The sequence below is a fragment of the Aulonocara stuartgranti genome (assembly GCF_965226115.1).
Source record: "Aulonocara stuartgranti genome assembly, chromosome: 17".
NCBI lineage: Eukaryota > Metazoa > Chordata > Actinopteri > Cichliformes > Cichlidae > Aulonocara > Aulonocara stuartgranti.
The window spans coordinates 24,129,477-24,152,068 of record NC_138953.1 but is presented as its reverse complement, the minus strand read 5'-3'; the positions used below and the strand labels follow the sequence as shown (position 1 = coordinate 24,152,068).

Here is a 22,592-nt window from a genome sequence, read left to right as displayed (position 1 = left end):
TTATGCAGTGACAGTGTGCAGAAAGGCAGCAAACCCTGCACAGTGGCTCTCATTTAGAAGAAACAGGGCTTCACATGTGGCTTTCTGGCTCAAGTTTGCTCCTTACTGTAATAAAAATGTCACATTTTTACATTTTCACTCCGGTTCACATTTATTTAGCTTTTCCTTGTGAGGTTTTCGAGTTGGGAGCACTGCGGTGACCAAGTGGGAAAGTGTTTTTAATGATTTATTTAATCAAACCACTAGTGGAGAGACTTGCTGTTCAGTTACGCGGTGCCAAATTACGCACAACAGCAAAGAGCCATATCACAACCGCCAGCTCGTCTTTAACTTCTCCTTCATGAGCTTTCAGGGCACAAAATAATGCGTTTGTAAGAGTGTGAGCCGCTGCTGCTACTGCTGCTGGTGGTGGTGGGGCTGATCTGAACTACTAACCAAGTCTTAGAGAGATCAAAATTCAATCCCGTTCTGAGAAAAAACAGAAATGACGTTATTTGAATATGTGCCCAAAATCCTTAATGAATAACTTAGGACGAGTAGGAGGCAAATGCTGCCCCAGCTGTTTCCTGTTGAAAATGTCTGTGTAATGTAGATAAATGTGAGGGATTTTCTCTCTAAATCCGTCTCCTGTTCGCTAAATCTCACTTCTCCAAAACGAGCCTGCGCAATGGAACAAAGTCGGAATATTGAGATGTGACATTGCCCGCATCTCATCCTCTTTCTCCCTGTTTTTAATGACTTTAAACAAGTTCATTTTCGTCGGGCTTTGTCTTGTGGAGACCCGTGGGGATGTCTAGCGCTTTTTCCTTTCAGTGGCATTTATGTGATGTCTTCAAGGTAACTTACCTGATTTCCTTTGACACTATACATTATCACCTTGATTCTTCACTTGCTCACTATTTGCACAGAGCATCTTCGCCTACTTTAAAAAGAAACAATAAAAGGGGATTCTTATCGCTTGCTTGTATTTCACAGCTTTTGAACGCATGCATTGGTGCGGATTTATTCACATTTTTCTCCTTTTCATCCACTTATGGAACAACTCTCCCGCATGTCCTGGTAATCTATTTTATTTTTTTCCAGAGATAATTATATTTTCTACATTTTGCTTTGATTCTTTTTTCTTCTTTTTTTTTTTTGCAATCAAAAAATCATTGACATGGATCGTGCATGACTTTCAGCGCAGGTATGAATTTGGACATTTTCCGTGCGCCCGGCGCTTTTTTCCACCAGAAAGCCCTAATGCAGCTGTGCAACTTTCAAAGTAATTACTGCTGAGTCTGCATAATTTACGTGGTAAATATCTAACCTGATTCCTCTGCGGGGTTGAAAGACAGAGAGCGGGAGAGAGGAGAGATTATCAAGAAACACTTGCGGGCGTCGGGACTTTGCGGTTGTGATGTAGATGGATAACGTTCCGTGTTTATTCTCTTTATTATGTACATTTGGCCCAGTCAGCTTCCTCCGCGGGCTTTGGCGGGAGAGCCTTTTTCCATCTCACATTTTGGATCGGAAAGATCTCTTGGCAGCTCATTTATTCTCCTTTCTGAGTGTCGAGGCACTTTTGCGCCTAATAATGCGCTGACAGCTAGGCTTTGGCACATTTTAAATGTTAAACTGGTTGTTAATGATAGATAGCCTGCATTTAATTAATGTGATTAATGCAGATTGTTGTTAACTTGCTAAGACCCACTACACAGAAGCCGGGCGGATGGACGAGAAGGAGAGGAGGGGGGTATAGTGTGTTTTCAATTTGGACGCGCTCCGCTCGGTTACGCACAGGCGCTCCGGAGCATCAGAGCTGCTCAGCCTCCTGTTTGACTGACTCTGGCACCGAGTGCGAGTCTGGATTTAATACATTTTCCTCCACATCTCCAAACTCCTGTAAAGTTACCATCTGTTTCTTTCCCCTTTTTAGCAGATGGAACATCCTGGATTCCCAACTTTAAGCTGGCTGCCTTTTTTTTTTTTCAACCCTGTGTTTGACAGTGCGAGTGTAATACTGCCACTTACTGACGTGCCTTTGAGCAAGACACTGTGCAACAAACTGTCACAGCAGATGCGCTAAATGGAGAAGAGTGCATGAAGCTTTGAGTTGTGGTTAAATGAAACTCTTTTTCCGATGATGCTGTGAAAATGTTCTTGCTCTCTCCCTGTGCGCAGAGTGCGATGTGCTGTATCTCCTGTAGCCACACCCTCTCACTACTGCTGTGCGTCCTCACCCTGACTCCGACGGCAACAGGGGCGGGCCCTGAGACCCTGTGCGGGGCGGAGCTGGTCGACACGCTGCAGTTTGTCTGTGGAGAGCGAGGCTTTTATTTCAGTAAGTGCACCTTTTTATTTATTCATAAAGGTTGGCTGTATATGTCCCAGAGCTCTCCACCTCCTGCGAGCTCATAAATAAAAGAACAGCCAGTTTGACATCTCGTCTTGGCTTTCCCTTAATGTTTTTTTTTTTTTACTTAATTCATTCCTCATCCACTCTTACATCTTATATTTAAATTCCCTGTACATTTGTTTTAATGCTACTCTCATCACCGAGGTCAAATTCTGAATGAGAAAAGTTAGATGAAATATGGAATAATGATAAGTAACTCTTATTGGTGGCAAATCGCAGCTGTGACCAGAGGGAAAGGGCTTTAAGTGGAATTTGGCTATCTCCAAGAAAAAGGAGGGGTAGAAAGTAAATGTTGCAGTGAAGTTTTTTCTTTTTTCCACCAGAGAAGGGAGAGCCACCCAAAGAAAACCCTCGACCAAGAAACCAGGATTTAAATCTCCAATTTTTCCATTAAGGGTACAACCTAGCCCAGAGCAGCACAGGATATATGGAGCTATGAAGGTTAGGTGCAATGTTCCACCGGCAGCCAGAGTTTCTCAGGACATGTATCCTGCTTTGTCTGTCAGAGACGAGCAGCACGACTGTACATTAACAGTATAGTTGGCTCCCACAGAGCTGAAGGTTAGAAGCTTATTATTCACTTTTCTCTGGCTGGCATCCATCAATTAAGCCAGTTTCAGCAAATGTCCTCAACGAGCATCACATCTCCACCAACAGTCATTTCTTATTCATAAAATTATTAGTTCTCCCTCTGACTCCTGTGCAGTTTTGTCATAACAATCCATTTTAAATGGTTTGGTTTGGTCCCAAAGTTATGAAAGATTTTCCACATGTGGTAGACTTTGTCAGCTGCCAGTTCGAAAAACAGAAGAAGAAGATATAAGATTTCTCTTGGAGATCAGCAGCATCTATAATGCATTTGCAGTTCTTCTCTTTTCCAGTAATTGATTTCTTTCACCTTCGCTTGAACCTGAATAGTTTGAAAATATACCTTTTCTATCGTGTAGGACAATTAGAGGCCAGAAGAAGTGGGCAGTAGTGGTCTAAAGCCATGCGCAGGTTTAGCAGATAACTTTACTGCGTTCAATAACTTAGTTTGGCTTGATAACCCATTATTTTTTTCCTAATTATCACTAAAATGTAGCTGATTGAAATGAATTGGATAAGCAGAAGAGAATGGATGGCATTCACAAGCTTAGTCTAAATGCAAGCAGCATAGACTTCACCCTATGATAAAACCTACCCTGCTTTATGGTCCTATTTGACCATAATTTACTACGTAATCATCATGTTGCATTAGCTAAAAACCAATAATCAGCAAAGTGTTTACTGAAATCACAGATCGCAGGAGATGATCTGGTCATCTCCTAATAGAATTCTACGTAGTCCGACTTTTCCCATTTTTGCACCAGAGGAGTCGCCCCCTGCTGGCCATTAGAAGAAAAAAAATGCAGGTTTAAGGGACTTCAATACAAATATTGTCTATACACTCTGGTGTTGAAACAATGCTTAACAGCTGGGTTTAAATCCTTAACTGACCTAAACCAAGTACTGTGGTGCTGTGATTCCACAACGTGTGGGCCAGCTTTTAAGGGTACTGCAGGGCCCACAACCTCAAACTAGGAAATACCTCATCTTCAGTTCATGTGATGAACAAAGTCGCAATTATAGGTTTGGACCACAGAGCTACTTCTACTAATCTAAAGTATTTGTGAAAAAATTACGGCAACACACTAGGTCATGGTTAGCACTGCAGTTAGTAAGAACATAACATAACGTATACAAGTGGACTGATTGATTCTTATATAGCGCTTTTCTACTCTTTCGGAGTACTCAAAAGGCTCTATACAACATGCCACATTCACCCAATCACACCCATTCCACAAGAACCTTCTCTATTCATAGTGCTTTCTAACACATGCATACTCCGATGGATGCATTGGAGAGCAACTTGGGGTTAGTATCTTGCCCAAGGACACTTGGCATGCAAACTAGAGGAGCCAGGGACCAAACCACCAACCTTCCGATCAGTAGGTGACCTGCTCTTCCTGAGCTACAGCCAACCCTCTAAAGGTTCTTATTGTTGAAGGGTTATTTCCATCTGCAGATCTCTGCATGTGGTGGCATGGCTCTGTTCTGGGACCTTTCCACCTTTCAATATACATGGAAAGGTGTGCCATGGATGGAAGTGGGTTCTAAAGTGGCGTGCAGATGTATATAGATGTGTATAGCAACTGGGGACAAACTAATAGATGGGATATGCTTTAGGCTCGAGTCCATTTGTGTCATGTGATGCGAGTATGAGGCTCTGAGGAGGCGTCTGTGTGCCTGGTAATTTACACGAACACAAAGATTTTACATTACCCTGCACCAACTACACTTGCGCCCTTCAGTCGGACTACAGAAACATAACAAGAACCATTGCTTGGCCATGGTGTCTCTTCAGCTATCTGTCGCTGTATCAGAATATAATAGACTCTTCATGCAGCTTAAATATAAGAGTTGGTCAACTGGATTTGTACAAGTTCATCAGCTCAGCTATCAACTGTTCTCGTTTGGCACTGAGAATCATCTGAACTGTGCTTTGATGGGACTAGCTACACCTGTCATGAAAAACGTCTGACACTGCATACAAAGTGCATTATGCAGGAAAGTGTTTACAGAACTCAAGTCAGAAGGTAATTTTCCCAAAGACTTCTATAGGACCAGAAGTCTTTTTCAAACTACAGCTATCACCCTCTAGTGGCCTGGAAAAAAATGCAGGTTTAAAGCACTTCCATGTTGGCTTCTCTTTTAAAAGCCAGAAGCTACTCTCAGATCAATTTCCTGCTTTCTACCAGCTTGTTTATGTATGACTTTGTTTCGGAGAGATTGGAAATTAAATAGGCACAATACAATTCACACATCACTGTAAAATCTCTCTCTTACCCCTTCTCTAACCTTAACAAAGGGTCTGAGTTGCATAACCTAAACCATGTTTCTGGCTGTTATGCTAAGAGATTCTACAAATTAAATAATTTAAATTCTATGGAATTGCGTCTTCTGAATGTAAATAGATTTCTTTACAGATAGCAGTGTCAGCATGCACCTTGCTGCTCCTCTCCCCGAATCCTGCTCCTTGCAGCTTTTCCAGGACCAGTCCACATCATTCTCTGCGTCAGGGCCTCTGTATGGCATTTGCCAGAAAGTTTTTTGGAGAGCCACCAAGCTACTGCAAAGCTGCGAGCCGTGTTCGTCCAGATGCTCCTGGAAATACCCACATGCTGTGAAGTGGTCTTGACAGCCAGTCCGATTGCCAGTATTCTGCCTGTTAAGACTTTTTGGTCTTTGGATTCCCTCGGCTTCAGCGTCTTCTTCTTTAAATGATCAAACATAACATTTTAATAAGTGCAGGCCTTGGATTCTGAGTAAACAGGTTTGAACTTTGGCATCTTTTTTTCCTTAGCAGTCTTTTTTTTTTTTTTTTTAAACCCCAACTCTGAACATTTCATTTCTCCGATTTTGAAATGGTCCCGTGACCTGTCTGCAGCTGTAGCTTAAAAGTTTTTGATATGTTTAGGATTTTGACAAGGTATGAGAGTGTTCAGAGCCGGGTGATGTGGGAATGTGACAAAGGGTTGGATACTGATACCGGAGTTTAACTGCAGTTTATTAAATGGGAAAGTGTTGAACAGAAGCCAATGCAACTCATGAATCCTCATGTAGAATATACTTCTTAAACAGGAACAGACCTTTTTGTGGTGGTTGGTGGAACGTATTTGTCTTTCCCACATTACCTTACACTGAGCTGTCAGTGGACTACACAGCATCCATCTATCAATGCTACTTTTTCCTGTTAAAAAGAGACGTATTTCATGAACACTCCAGCCATTCTCTGAAAAAGATGACGAGGTTTGAGCAGCAGGGTGCTGTGCCTTGGAAAATATGCTTCTCGCCGTCGTCCTCGGTTTCTCTCGCTCTCTCATATTCTCGCTGTCATCCCTTTTCCTTTGCTTCTAGTCAGTAAAATATCTGGAGAATCCATTTGGGCTCTGTCGTCCATAGGACGCGGCAGAGTAACGGCTTGGCCAAAGGAAGCGTGATCCTTTCCCTGAACTCTTCCCCTCCAGTCTGGCCGTGTTGAACTTGGCAGCCCTCTGATTGATAATGTGTGCAGAGACAGTGTTGCAACAACAGCGGGCTTTATGTGCTCACAGTGCTTTTTGCCATGCCACCAGTAAAGTGAAGCACACTTGTATTTCACAACTGCAGATTTCCTACCCTGACAGAAAACATTAGTTGGTGGAAATTCATTTTTTTAAAGGGTAATTAAACAAACTGCGGTCAATGAAACAGAGAAAAAAAAACCTGCAGTCAGTTTTTCCAATTATTAGCCCGACCTAAAAAAATCCTTAGTTGTCTTTGTAATGCTTTAGCAGGCAGGACTGCGGGGTGATTTCACTGGGATGTTCATTCCATGAATCAGATCTGTTATGGGACGTTTTTTGGCTGAAGTGTGAGTGCTAAGTAGCTCCGCGTTCTAAGTCACTTTTAGTTCATGCTGAAATATTCAGCTGTTTTAGAGTGAGCACGAGATATTTAATCTTACTCTGTAAGACTTCTGCATAGTGTCTGCAAAGAAGATGAAATAATCCATCCTTTTTTCAGCCAAAAGCTCATCGTCGCTACACAAATACCCAATAAGAAGGCAACCAAATATAAAATGCAGTGTGCTCAGGTGAGTTGAAGGTGGAAAGGAGAGTGGAGGATGAGATATGACTTCCTTTTCAGTGTCTGTCCCTGCCAGTTTTATTCAGAGCCACTTGAGCTGGAGAAAGAGGGAGAATGTGTAAACAGCACGTCACATGCACGCACTTAGACTCACGCATGGCGAGGCCTGGTCCCTCAGCAGCAGGGGATTATGTGGATTACAGGATGATCAGGACACCCTCCACCATCCCCTCCCGCCATAGTTTTGCACTGGACCTGGGCACACAGCGGAAGGCACCAAGGCCCGAAGAAAGCCCTCCTGTGTCTTCTCCATCGCTATGAAAAGGTGTCGATTTCCCATGAAGACCTGAAACTAAACATCTCTGACCCCCGCTGCGAAATACTGGAACAAAGAGGCTTCTCATGAAAAGGACAGGCAGGCGTTGTCCAGATTTAAATCTGTACATTAGGTGAAGTTGAGACTCGAGGGATTTGAGGACACTAAAAAATACTTAACCTTTTCATTCATTCACATTATGCAGGCCTTCTACAAAGAAAACAGGGGAACATTAGTTAGATTTATAGATATCTTCTTCATGGCGTTCTTTTGTCTTTATAGATCTCATAAAATGGCTTGGTTTCGCTTGTTAGGTGTAACCAAAGACTCATGCACAGCAGTGATCACATTACATTTGTCTGTAATGCAGAAATGTAGCCTTCCTAAATTCGATAACTATTCAAATACTCAAGGCTATAATAAATAATGACATTTATCTCCACGATAAGCAGAAGAAATACATGATCAAACACAGGCATTAACCGCAGACAATCTAAAAGATGGATGCAGCTTCCAGGCAAAGTTCTTTCCCCTGCGATCTTTTTTAATGGCCACCAACTGGTGATAAAGACTTCCAGTGTCGAGGCTTTGCAGACACATGACCACTAACCATGTAATGATAACTTAACTTGTCTCCCAACTACCGATCATGAGAAAAAATTACGTTACATTTGTAAATTCCAAAAGTTGTTGCAAAACTTTTTCAAGAACACATACCCTGAAAAATCCATCTTTAAATATTCATAATGCATTTGGATAAGGTTCAAATTCTCACAAGCCGTAAAACATGGTACCAATGATAAAGGGATAGTTTCTAGTACTTAAAGCAGCTTTTCTAGTCCCTGCCCAGCCGTAAACTCCCTGACACTTCACAGGAGGAGCAGTGCACTGGCTCCAAGAATCCACTGCTTTTTATTGACCATGACCAAGCTGTAAAACTCAGATGCTTTCTGTGCCACTCTGGAATGGGGAAATTGAGCCATCTCTCTCCGGTGCTGTTCCTTGGAGGAATGAGCACTATGCATGCTGAGCCTGTCAAATACCAAACCAAAGATGTTTCAGGGAACCGTGCGGTGACATCAGATGAAAGACTTTACGAAAAACTAACATAGATTGTGGCTAGTCAAAACTATAGCATAGCTTCTGTTAAGAAGGATGCTGTCAGAGTGACATCCAAGGTGAAGAAGTACTCCACCCCAAAGACCAATTTGTGGTTTTTGTGCAGCCAGCTGTAGACTTAAACTTCAAACAGTGCTTCTATACATATTTAACCGGGGTCAAGTCTACGCAGATGCGTTCCACACATGCTCACTAGAAATCGTGTGGACCTCCTGATGGAGGAAGAAGAGCTGCTTAGTTTGCTGTGTTTGGCTGAACAACAGGAAAAAGTCAAAAAGAGAAAACAGTGTGTGCAAATTCAAAACAAGAACAAGATCAAGGTTGTGCAAGACATCACTAAACTACACATGGCGTATGAAACAAGCTTTCACTTGACTTTTAATTGGTGTGACTGCAGTGGTGCTAGTCCACACGGCTTCAGATTTTGGGTTGAGTGCTAATGTGCATATCAGTGATACAATGAGACAAAAGTTATGATTTGGCCTTTAAAAAGCACTTAAAAGAAGGTTCTGTAAATGTCTAAGTGGCTAATTCGTAGTGGACAAAGACTGTGGTTGTTTTCAGTTTACAACCGGTAGAACTTATTCCAAAGTTAACACACTTATGGACAAAGGAAAATACCTCAGAACACATCAAAATGTTCATAAAACGTCTGAAAAGAATAGCTTTTTCAATGTCCAGGGTTTCTCAGAGATGTGTGTGTTAGTTGTGGTTCCTTGACTCACCGGTTGTGCGACATGCATAGCTATCCAGTGTATCAGGCCCTCCTAAATAAACCTCTGGCTTTTTTCTCTTTATTTTCTCGAATTCACCACCAAGTACGGTATGTGCTGCTCTGGTTAGAAATATTTGTACAGGCTGGCATCATCTGCAAAGAAGTAAGTTGTTAAAGGTCCTTCCTAAAGACAGTTGGTATTTAATAATCAAAAGAAACGTTCTTTCTTTAAGTTTTCCTTCAGACTGACTTTTGCAAAATCGGCAAAACCTTTTTTGCATCTTCTTTATTTACCCTTATTTAACAGTCACAGAAAACAATTCTTTGTTGATGGGGGATTACAGCAGTTATCCAAAGCTTTTAGACCTGATTATTATATGCGTGTTTTCCCCTAACCTGCCTGAGCTGATTATCCTACATGTTACAACCGGCACCAGCTGATTACCCTGTCCCTTCCAGCTGTTTGTGCAGCAGGGTGGCAAACTATTTTCAGAATAATAGCGGATGTTAATTTGTAAGGCTTTATTGGGGGGGTGGGGGGGTTGGGGGATTGAAAAACAGGCCAGGCATTGAAGCACAGCCCCTCTTTTGGCTTTCAGAAACCATTATATAATCACCAGCCAGGGCTCAGTGTCGCAATTTTCTCATTTTAAATGTCTTCACGTCAGGTGTTAATAGAACAGCCAATGCTTGGCCCACTGTTACTCAGTGGGACAAGCACTGAAAGAATTTCTTAGAAAAACAAAATGAATACTGTATATAATAAATAGTTTAAATATCCAAATCAAGATTTTTTTTCAGCCATTTAAATATTTCAGTTTTCTAGTTTGCACACATCTAGTTTAGAAGTCTGAGATCTGGGTAAATCCAGTTCTTCTGTTTCCTAAATAATGCAGGTGCACAAGGTATTTTTAGCATCCAGCTACCTGATGAGCAACATGAAAGCCTCCCTATCACCCCCCATCTCCTCCTCTTCATTCACACCTCTGTTAGCCTCCACTCTGCTTTGTGTCTGGGGGTCTGAGGAGAAAGATGCTTCTGTTTCTGAATGAAAGCTGCTCTCTGTTCAAAATAACGTTGTCAGGACAAGGCAGACAGAGAGCAGAAGTTAATGCACTTTGTCAGCACTGGCAGTCTTCTGAGCCAAGAGCTATTAACTCTGAGAGGGAAAGGCATTTCCTCCTTGTAAATGCCATATTAAATTATTATTATTTCATTTGGTAACAGGGAAAAGCCCATCAGGACTATATTGTTCAAGGTGAGCAGGGAATTGTAAATGGGAAGTCTGGGTTTTTCTAAAAGCCACCAAAGAGGGTGGGTTCTGGGGGGTTAGGGAGTTAAAAGAGGAAGTGAGTACTGGCGTCACTGTAACTAAATGTGATCATTGAGTCAAAAATCTGTCACGCCCTGAGATGTATTATTTGGACTCAAAAACCTCCCCCAAAAAGCAAAATACCCAAAACACCTTTGCTAGCTGGCTTTGCTTCTTTACTTCATGCAGTGAGCATGCATCATGTCTCCATCCTCAAAATCTGTGTTATTTGAACGAGCCTCCAGGGTGCTTCTGCCAAATAAAAATGTGAATGAACAGTGGGACATAGCCAATGGTGGTGTGGTCCTAAAAGCCTGCCTGGATGTTTCTGCAGGTGGATCGGGCCCAGGGGACTTGTGGCTTGGCCTCGCTGGACTATGTAAAAGACACCTGGGCCAAAATGGCTGAGCAGGATATTCTCACCATTTGGGTGACTGCCCCCCTTCCCCCACCCCTTTCCCTCCTTTTTTTTAAAGTTTTTTTTTTTTACATTGATGCAGCTGCCAAAATGAGTCCACAGTGTGCAATGTGATATGTTGTAAATTTTACATGTAAGAAATCAGTGTCACTGAGACCGTACGGCTGTTATCACAGCTTTATTACGAGCGTGGCGTCGGCGTCCAGCCATCGCCAGAATGTCTTTGATTAATTCTATTAAAAAAATAAGAAGCATAGGAAAGGGAAAATAATAATGTCATAATTTAAAGACTCAAAAGTGACAATTTCAACTGAAAATGCGTAGTAAACTTTAAATCAATGGGTATTTTGGGAAAAAATAGACAAAGGCACGGATTTTGTTGGCTAATATAAAAATGTTTTGTCAGCTGTACACATGTAAAGTGTTTTTTCTGGCCTATGCTTTATATTTGTACAAATTAAAAAATATATGCAATTATATGTAGAAAGCACGGAAATCATGAAACAACATTGTTCCTTTTTGCTTCCTAGCTAACATCAATATTTTTGTTGTTGAGTTTGGCTGGTTCAGCTAAACCTGTACTGGCCATAAGCATGAGGACAAATTTACCACTTAAATTATGTACTAAATTTCAAATCAAAGTTCCCTTAATTTAGAAGCAGGTAAACAAATGCGGACAACACTGATTTTACTGGCTGAACGGACATTTACCATTAACAGATTTTTTTTTTCCTATAGGATGATAGCAAATTAAGCTAGCAATAGTTTTGTTAACCGATTTAAAATGTTGTCTCTGGCTGACTTTTTATATAAATATACTTTTAGAATATATCCAGTCATATGAAATCATTAAACAAATCTATGGTTTTTCTTCAAGTCCACTCAAGAGCCAAAATATTGCTACCTAGCCTTTTTATACCAGCTCGTGTAAACAAGTGCAGATTTCTTTCTGAAGTAGTAAAGTTTGGATCAATGAGTCCTTTATTTCAGCGCACTAGCCACCAATTTTGTTGGGTAGAAAATTAGAACTAAGCAATGGAACTGGTTCTGTCTCTCCATTGTCTAAAACCTGCTGCCGTTCTTCTCAAACAGATAAACCAACAGGCTATGGCCCCAGTGCAAGGCGGTCACGTGGCATCGTGGATGAGTGCTGCTTCCAAAGCTGTGAGCTGCAGCGCCTTGAGATGTACTGTGCACCTGTCAAGACTCCCAAGATTTCTCGCTCTGTGCGTTCACAGCGGCACACAGACATGCCAAGAACACCCAAGGTTAGTAGCAGAGCGAGCAAGGGGACAGAGCGTAGGACAGCGCCTCAGCCAGACAAGACAAAAAACAAGAAGGTGAGCAAAGCATCAAAACAGATAAATTTTAAAAATTGTTGATTGGATTGAATTTACATTTTGTTACATACTCAGAACATACGTGCATAATATCCTGATTAATTAAGGTAATATAGCTTAATTAGCAGAAACTAAAGTGACCTATTTTTTCTTCCACAGAGACCTTCACCTGGACATAGTTCATCCTTCAAGGTATGCATGCAAAATGATCTCATGTTTCATTGTCCTTTTGTCATCTAAGCTTTATCAAATACGCAATCTCGCCAATGACGTAAGAGTTTCAAAAGCAGGGCAATCTTTTTACAAGAAATGAAAACTTTATATAAATCCTAGTTCTAGAACATCAGGGGGCAACTAAAGAACGTGTAATTTCTAAATATGGATTCGGTGTCATAGTGTGAGCATTTTAAAATTCAACCATGTGCTTTTTACTCTTTTCTCAAAAAAAGAACACCATTAGAATCGGAAGAAGAAACTAAGTGGTTTTTGTGGTAGACCTGCAGTGGCACTCCCCAGGCACAATCTCCACTCTGCTACTTTACATTATGTCCTAAAATTCAGATAGCTTACAATACAACACATGCAAGGGAAGGAGCCAAAGCATACATATCACGTTTAGTGATTTTATGTTTGCAGCTGTTCGTACATCACTGGCAGTTGGTGGTGAACAATTTTAGATCTGTTCGAAGGTTGAGATCATACTCTGTCCGAATATAGCATGTTTTCTGACTGAATGCATTTGAAATCCGAGTGCCCACGTCTGATCAGAATAACCACACTCAGAAGAGGCAGAGTGTAAAATCAAGCATTGTAGAGGGAAGGATGTTGAAGAAAAATTCAGTGAGCTGCATTTGTTTGAATTCATTTAGAGTCCAAAAATCAATTATATAAAGAACATATCGTTGATTTAAAATATGCAGACCTCCTTGGCAGGGAGGTAAGGAGTTAAGAACTAAGTAGATAACTACTCCTAGAATCTACTAGAATAAGTACTGTAATAAGTACAGGCAGAACTACTTATGTACTTTCCCTTACTTAGGTCTTGCATGGCTCAGGCACATAAAAACCCTGTTTAGAGGCTAGGATGTGCAGATGTTAGTGGAAGAAGAAGTTATTTAAACACTGAGAGTGAAGAAAGTGATCAGCAGTCAGGTCAGGTAATTTTAAGGGCTTTTACTATTACTAGATTCTGGACTCTTCCAGAGCACAGTCCAAAGCAATTTCCCCCTGATTTCCCCTTGCTGTCAGTTGCTTGAATACAAGACCAGGATACCCCATCTGCTCTAGTGTTACCCTAACCAGTGTAAGAATCCTTATGGCATATGACTGACCTTAGACAAGATCACTTTTAGACCAACATTTGGATGTTGGAATGTCTTGATGCATGTTCCATCATACCAGAACGTTGATTCGGTTCATTGTGGAATGAAAAGGACAGTTGGATCATTAACAAAACCTTTCTCCCACTGAAAGTGTAATGTACAGATGAATGAAAACAACTTTTTGGGATTTGGAAGTTAGGTACTAAAATTGATTCCTATTTGAAGTTACCAGAAATAAAAAATGAAAAATTTGTTTTGTTTCATTATTGTTTATCACCATCACCATCATGTTGCTGTGGTTAGCAGCTGTTTTAGGTTCTAAGTTTGAGCATCCTGGTTGGCTAGGGTCTTTCTGTTTGGAGATTACATATCTGATTTCATTTCTTTCCACTGACCAAAGATGCGGTTGTTAAGTAAAGTGGTCATTCTGAACTGGCCATAGATGTGAAAGTGTGTATTTCTAAGTTTCTCTAAATTAGCCCCAAGATGCATGGGTAACCACACAGAGTGTATTGCACTTTTTACCTAATATCAGTTGGGATGTGTTCCAACCCCTTGTGACCCCCAAGTTGGATAAAGCAATATGAAAACTGCCGGGTAGATGAATTTTGACCAAATAAGTACAGAAGACCAGGCCATCCGGTATCTTCTATATCTCTGCTGTACATCTAAAAAAAAAAAAAAAGTGTTTCTTTTTTGTTGCAGGAAGTCCACCAGAAAAACTCAAGTCGAGGAAGTTCGGGGGGCAGGAATTACAGAATGTAGGGAAGGAGCAAATGGACAAATGCCCAGCAACTTGGGAGGAGAGAAGGGAGTGGCCTTACCTGGTACCCCTGTGGAATGGTTCACTGTAAAACAAAAGAAAGAAGATGCTAATAATGACCTGAAAAGCTCTTCAAAATGATTGAAAACAGAGAGCTAGGTGGTGTGTAAGGGTCTGATGTGGAAAGTTGTGATTATTTTATACACTGCACCATTCCATACTGGGAGGAATTCTTTGTTAATGCAATGTAACAGACTAGTTTAGCTGCTAAGACACGAACAAGAGCTTATTATACCTCCATGTGGGAGCTGCAGCCTCCCCAGGCTCCAGGAAAGATGGGAACGTATCTGGGCCTCAGCCAATCAGAGAGCAGCATGACTGTGGCTCGGTCACATTTAACAGTTAGTACCCCAGTTCAAAGCTGATATATTACCTTCAGAGTTTGTTTTTATGCACCATCCATTACTGTGGATATTTTTATTATGTAAAAAAAATAAATAAAAAAGGTTTGCTTTAAGGACAAAGACCAGGTGGTTCATCAGAGTTTGAACATTGTTGTAGGTATGTTAACTTGAGCCTAAGTCTAAACCTTACTACGAGGAGTCGCTGGAAGGTTTGAGATCAGTCCAAATCTCTCTTAAGCCCCAGGAAGTGTTCAAAACCTGAGGACTGAGTCTACAATCCAAACATTATAAAAAGAGCTCAAGCACTATTAGAGGGGATTTTAAAGAAAGTAGGTAGTACAGAAGGTACTACAAAAACAAGACTGGGATTTTTCACATTTTCCAAAACAGAAAAACAAATTAACCAGAAGCTAAAACTGAGTTCTCGTTTGGCCCTCAGAAGCGTGTCCTTCGGTGAAGTCAAAGTGCATTTGGCAAACTGAAGCGGAAAAAGTCAAATAATGACAATCAGGCAAAATGTTTGTCGTCTGCATCCTTTCACGTGTCAACACCCCAGCCAAATTTGATTTTTGACAACAGTTCAGTCAACATTTCCGTTTGAGTGGAAACCTGTGTTTAACCTTGAACACAGGTTTCCACTCACAACCCGTGTTCAAGGGTAAACACGATGTTATGAAAGTTTAAATGGTAAATGGCCTGCATTTGTATAGCGCTTTTCTAGTCCGTAGGACCCCAAAGCGCTTTACACTACATTCAGTCATCCACCCATTCACACACACTGGCGATGGCAAGCTACATTGTAGCCACAGCTGCCCTGGGGCGCACTGACAGAGGCGAGGCTGCCGGACACAGGCGCCACCGGGCCCTCTGACCACCACCAGTAGGCAAACATGGGGTTAGTATCTTGCCCAAGGATATTTGGCATGCAGCCAGGATGCAGCCTGGGATCGAGCCACCGACCTTCTGATTAGTGGCTGACCTGCTCTGCCACCTGAGCTACAGCCACCCACCCCAGTTTAGTCAAAGCAAGTGCTCTAAAAAAAAAAGCAGAGCCTTCACACGTATGAATTTAAGTGATTGATCTTGACCTGGATATTTTATTAGCTTAGGAAGGCTGAGAATTTTGCAACTTTATCTGATGGCAAGAGTAGAATAAACCTCCACTGCATTCATTGCAGAGTGCACCCAAGAAACACACATATTTGGTGAACGTTGGCAAAACCACAAGGACAAATCTTTCTGGTGATGTGATGTTCGCATATCAGAATACAAATACACATACAAAAGCACTCACAAGGTAAATTAGAGTTATGCAACTACAAGCAAAGGTCATGCAGACATACACCAACTTTGATGAAAAGCCAGTTCTGAGAAGTCCTTGCATGAGGACTAACAAAAACGGCTGTTTGTTTAAGCCTCCAAAAAAAAAAAAAAAAAAAAAAAAACCCGATAAAAAAAAAAAAAACGATAAGAAAAAAATAATAATTGCCCAAGACGACTCATCTCTGGCTCTGTCTCCTCTGCCTGTGTATAATCAAACAGTATTCCCATTATGTTAACCTATGCATTACTATCATTCATTGTACATGATGGTTTCATATAACAAAACTGTATTAAGAATCCTATCCACTGTATAATGGTGCTATTTTGTAGTTTGTTACTTGCAAGAGATGGCTAAGAGACTGATGGCAGGGCTTACATTGGAGGTCTTCCCTTTTGCACAGCCTTGTGGCCACCATTTTAATAGTGTTTTTATTTGTAAGCTGTTTCAATAAGGTAGTAGTCTAAGCGAGTAAATGTATCTGTGTGAAATCTGTGAATGCATGAAGAATTTTAAAAAAAAAAAAAAAGGAAATGAATATACCATGTTGTGTTCCCAAGAAGGCAAAATGCTATTTTTTCTACTGTTTTAAATTATTTTCTCAATATAGATCCCTTATGCCAAATAACTTGACAAAATAACTGTGAACAATGATTCTTCCAATTGTATTAAGATTGTAAAAAGTCATCGTGTACTTTTGTCTGTCCAGATGTGTGTGTTGGTGATAATTCACCTAACTGGAAGTCAAAGTACCAGCTATTGAAATTACTTAAAACAAGACAATGCAACCTTTGTCAAACAGTAGACAATCAGCATACATCCAACAAAAATCCCAAATGTACCCATTTCAGTAACATATTTAGAATCTGGATCTTTAATTTAATGACATAAATAAAAAGAGGTCGTTGCTACTCTCATAGAGACGGGGTGACGAACCCTACGAAAGTAGGGCTGTGGACTCAGAGTTGACTGGTCGATAGTTTAGTTGACACGCTCTTACCTAATAACATTTTTATTGATTATATGGTCCTCAGTCTTACTGGGCTCACAACTAAGGACTCACCCAAACCTGAGTACATTGACAGTATATAAGATGGGCACTGTGAAGTCAGCCACTAGTTTGAGAAATCCTGTTGAGGTCTTGAGCTGATTTATTTATTCCTTTTTTTTCCCTTTTCTTTCTTTTTTTTTTTTTTTTTTTTTTACCATTCTTGATGCTTTGAAACCAGAAAAGATGAACTTTGAAACCACACAAATTTATATAGGACAGAAAGTAATTTTGAATCTGCAGGAGTCACCCTCTGGTAGCATTTGAAAAGAATGCAGGTTTAAACCTCTTCTGCTTTGGCATCTGGTTGCCTATGCCTATGAGTGTTGGTTAGCCAATGTAATTATTATTTATAGATTTAATTAACTATTACTCAGAGTCGGTTCCAAAGTAACTGACAACATTTAAAGTTCGCAGCATTTTGAAAATCACAGTTCAACTACCAACAAACCACATCATCTAAAAATTGTAAGACAACATGTCTGCCTTAGTATATTTAAAAAAAATTTTTCTGATAATAACTTACACCTGCAGATTTATCCAGATACAGCTTCACTGGCTTCAGCAGATAAGACTAAAATGGGTATGACATACAGTGAAGGATTAGGGTCATTGAAAAAAAATATCTTTGAGTTGGACCTGTGCCTGTCAACATGGAATATAATGGCATAAAGTTCAATATTTTATTCTATTTAACTAAAATTAAAGAGCTGCTTCACAGAGATTGTGAGCTCTTCTGAAAACTACTCCATTGGCATGGGGAAACAATCACAAGTTGTACTTGAAATGTTAATAAAATTCCTGCTGCTATCTCAAAACTCCAGATTTTTTAAAAAACCCCAGAGGATTATTTTTATCTTTGTTTTTTTGTTTTTTGTTTTTTTTAGCTATTAGAAAACTAGCAAAGCCATTTGCAGATATATTAACTTTATAACTTTAACACAGTGGTTCAGCAGAGCTTAGAAAAATACAGCCATAATTGCAGTTTTCCCATTCTTCCCGTTCCCACTCCTGGCTAATTGCCTTTAACACACTTCTCCATTATTTAGTCTGTTGGTGCTAACAGTCGTGACAGAAAAGAAGTGATCTTCCCACAAAATAAATGTAGGGCTGAATTATTACTTGTGCTTTGTCTCTACATTTTTTATTTAGCCAGTTAGCTTAGCTTGCTGACTACGTGTACTCAATGTAATCCGCCCACTAGCAATCCTAAAGCTCACAGATTAACACAGGAAGTGAATCCTGTGTGTTATTTCACCTCAATTTTTAAAGATTAGATAAACAAGATTCTGAGCTTTAGAGGAGCTTTAAAAAATAAATAAATAAAACCCTCTGGGCAGAGCCAAGGCAGCTGTTCCCTGTTCCTAGCTAACATTGCTAAGCTAAACGAAAACTGGGCTTACGTTGTGCGATTTTTTTCAGTCGCGTTATTCAGCTCCTGCTCAAACTGCACGATTGACTCGTAGAGGTTAGAAGTTCGTCGGTCACGATGCAGGTCTCACACTATACGGCCCGATGCTCTGATGCGACCTGAGTGCTCACACTGTGCGTCCATAAAATGAAGGTTATAACAGAAATTCTGTCGCTCGCTCTCCCTCTGTCTTTCACTCACACAGACATGCACCACCACCATCAACTTTGCTAAATTGCTAATGAAAAACATTGATCAGCTGTGATTGAGCAGCAGTGTAGAGCCAACTATTTTCACGGTTGTTGTGGTCGTGATAATTTTGTGAGGCCACATCAAAAAGGCTCGGATGAGCTTTCCAAAGTTCTACAAGTGCCTCCATCGCTTGTGTTCAGCTCACACGCTGCACTGCCGTGCTGCTCCGTCTTTTTCACCGACATTTATGTGTTTGCGTGTGCGCAGTGTGAGCGGCTGCGGTGATACCCTCACGACGGTCGGGAGGATTTCAAATCGGTTTGAAATCCTCACGACCAAGCGATTGATGATCGGGAGCTGGTCGTGAGGTGTTAATCGCTTCTCGTTACCCAACGTATACTACACGATCCACGACGGACGATAAAGGCCAAAATCGGGCCGATCACCAAAACGGGCGCACGACTCAAAAATCGGCTCAAAATGGGCCAAAAATCGCACAGTGTAAGCCCAGCTTAACGGGCTACTGAACCTGGCTTCATATTTAAGCTACAGTTAAAAATGAAATTAGCCCATGTTGAGAACTGAACTAAGATTGCATTGTCTGGCTTTAAGAGTAACCCAGGAGTTTAATTTATCTTGTCCAAAACATTCGTTATCAATTCTCAATTAAAACTTATTTTCACAGATTAATTTAAAAGTGTGTTTTTGTTTCTAAAAAGGTTGTATAATGTGGATTTGCTATATTCTTTAGTGTTTATTCTAAGCAAACTGTCTTATTAGTCAACCTGGCAGCAGAAATGAAATAGGAAGCTGGCTGGAGAACAGCTCTGGTCCTCCCAGATCTTCAGATAAATGGTATAAACCAAAGACTTTTTGATTAAAGTGAAGCCTCACTCACCATTATTGTATCATGAATGAAACCAATGAGCTGTTCATTAAATATCAAATGATGGTATCACTGTCTCAATTTCACTACAACAACAGTACACCCGTCACACTATGTTTCTGGTACCTGAAATACAGTTTGTGCATTAAAAAACAGAAGCTGCAGCAACCATCTTCACACAATGAATGAAACATTCCAGTTTGTCAGTGGTATGCAATGATCAATAAAGCCTGGATCATGGGAGCGTGTGAGTCATTAATGATTATATGAGGTGTTATACGAGATGATACAATTTCCTGAAGGTCACTGTCCAAAACAACTGTCTGATTGGAGCGCTGTTATTCATGGTGCTTGATTGCCTTCTGTAGACAAAAAAAAAAAAAATACTGACAAACTGTTCACCATTCCTGCTGAATAAACCACTTGTCAACATCACAGAAATGGCTGGAGCGTTCTTTCATACTGCATGTGTATTAACTTATAAAAATCTCTGGGGAAACATAACCCTGTAAAGACATTACTCTCCCTGCCACATAACATCACACTGGTAGCATCTATATGGCTTTTATTAGGAACCCAGTGGAGTCAGACACATAAACAGCAGATAATTACAAAGTAGAAGTTCGTCCCTCTTAAATCTTTAAAGACATTTTGGTCATGGATAAAGCCATAACTCAAGCTGAGGCTTTGTGCACCATGCATATGAATCTGGTTGGGCTAAATGACAAAGTAATACTTCCTAAGAGGCAGCAGGATCTGCCAAAGCAAGCAGAGAAGGGGCGTGGTGCTTCCTGCATGTCTCAGCTCTATTGGGGGATGCTAACAGTGACAGCGCTGAGCTCTGCTCGTTGTCAGCACTTAAATTTTTATTTTTTATTTTTTTTTAAAGAACTGATGTATATGGGGCAACAATAAAACCCTGATAAACTGACTCTCTGGCTGACGCTCAGCAGACAGCGGAGATCAAAATGTGAAACAGCAGGAACGCCGGCAAGGTCCCGGTCATCCTGACCATCCTGGATGTTATTTCATCCCTCTCCATGACTAATACTGAATCAATTATCTTACCCTAATGGGACAATTGCAGGTTGCAAGCTTGCAAGATTTAGAGTTCAAATAAATTGGAGAGATCGTGTGCAGTGGAGAGAAAGAAAGCCAGTTATCGGAGTGAATATCAAGGTTAGGATGTCTTTAAAATGCTCATTTTATACTCTTATATGGGCTAATTTTGCATTACATGGTGAGTCAGAAGAGTGCAACACACAAACATGTTTGAATAACCTCAGGAACCAGGATGGTTGTGGAAAGAACAATCTCTTCCCATTGATCTACGTGCACTCGGGATCCAGTGCATCTGAGGACACAGATTTTGGACTGGGCTCTGAAACACAATCTCTCCACACTCTTCAACTCCTCATCTTAAGCACACAATTGTCTTTTGAATGACCTTGTGGTCTGTTTTACTACCCTCACCAATTTTACTACTTATTCTGCTGGTTGTTTTACAAAAAAGAAAAGAAAAAGAAGTTGTAAGGCCTCATCAGTCTCCCACCATCCATTTTTTTCCAAAAGGACACCCAGGATTTCACTTCACCGAGTTCTAACTTTTGCTCCTTGCTGTTGTCAGCATTTTTTGTCTTTAATCTTAAATGTTTTTACATTTTGGAGGTAAAAATCCAGTCTTGGAAAATGATGAGTTTACTATGAGAAATTTACAAGTAGCCCTGTGTGTAATTTGATTGCTACTGCAAGCCAAATGCAGTGCAAAGTGCAAGAGCACGGTGCTAACTCAAGAATATTAGCAGCTAGATTAAAGAATGTATTCAAAAAAACCATGTAAAGCTTCAGAATTGGAGATTCTCTTTCTCTCAATTTCAGTCAACAGTGGAAATTCACTGAGACTTGATTATAGCAGGAGAGTGTTGGCTCAGCTGTGTGCTTTAAGAACCCATGATGTCAGAGCCTTATTTTCCTTGGAGAGGCTCTCATCAGCTGCATTGTTCCAGGAAACCATGGTCTGTTCTCTGGGCAAAAAAAAAAAAAAAAATCCTGCCCAAAATGCGATCCCCCCTCTTCTGCACCCGCATCTCTGCTGAATGCAGCACGCCGGCCTCTGGCACAGCTCAAGACACACACATAGATGTGAAGCATCCTGGACGAAGCATCACATTTCCTTGGAACCAGAGCTTCCCCTGCACTGCAACAGTGTTTGCCTTTTACTTTCTTTTTTGTTTTTCATTAGAAGATGAGTGTCGGTGATGAAAGGCAGCGTGTTAATACAGGACGAGGAAATAACATGCTGTACCCTGAAGGACTATTAAACAATGCTGCTACTGATGTCATAGAGCCCAGTCTTATTATGAGGTCTCGTTTACGCACAAAGATGTAGGTGGTGTGATTGAAATACAGCACCGGCAACTGACAGGTGATGCAAGCAGCTGACAAAGCCGTTGATAAAAACACTCTGCAGCTTAACCGAGCTCAAAATTTAAAAGACGCACAGACCGAATCAGATCTGGATGCAATTACAAGCGCATACAAACAAGACCAACTGCAGTCAGTAGTTGAATAAACTTTGTTGGCATGAGTTGAAGATTTGACAAGCGGTGTTGTGGAAACATAAAGATTTAGTAAATAATGTTCATGGATACCCACTGAATCACATCTGGTCTTCATAAGATTATTTGACTCTTGGCTTTTCTACTAATGTTCTTTGTTACAGAATTATGGTAATGATTTCTTAGAAATTCGGACTGGGTGAAAAACGCAGTTACCAGATAGAGAGACCTTCACCACAGCTCAGAGTTCGTTGATTCCTCTCGGCAAGTGCCAGGGGAGCTGACAGAGCCCAGAGGCTCATGAATCAGGTGGACTTGCTTTGAATTCCCAGTCCATCCCCTGTCCATGAATGCACCCTCTATAAGAATAAATATGGGAAAAGGGAGGGATACATTATCAGAAAGAAAGAGCGGGAAAG

The 22,592-nt window shown here is 40.7% G+C and overlaps 1 protein-coding gene across 1 annotated transcript; it reads left to right on the top strand.

The window, feature by feature from the left end:
• The first annotated feature begins 541 nt into the window (after positions 1 to 541).
• igf1 (insulin-like growth factor 1) lies at positions 542 to 16,612 on the top strand. Its single transcript, XM_082509575.1, has 5 exons — positions 542 to 837; positions 2,164 to 2,323; positions 12,021 to 12,268; positions 12,428 to 12,460; positions 14,296 to 16,612. Exons 1-5 carry the CDS (start codon positions 790 to 792, stop codon positions 14,353 to 14,355), a joined length of 549 nt encoding a protein of 182 aa, XP_082365701.1. The 5' UTR covers positions 542 to 789; the 3' UTR covers positions 14,356 to 16,612.
• The last annotated feature ends 5,980 nt before the right edge of the window (positions 16,613 to 22,592 follow it).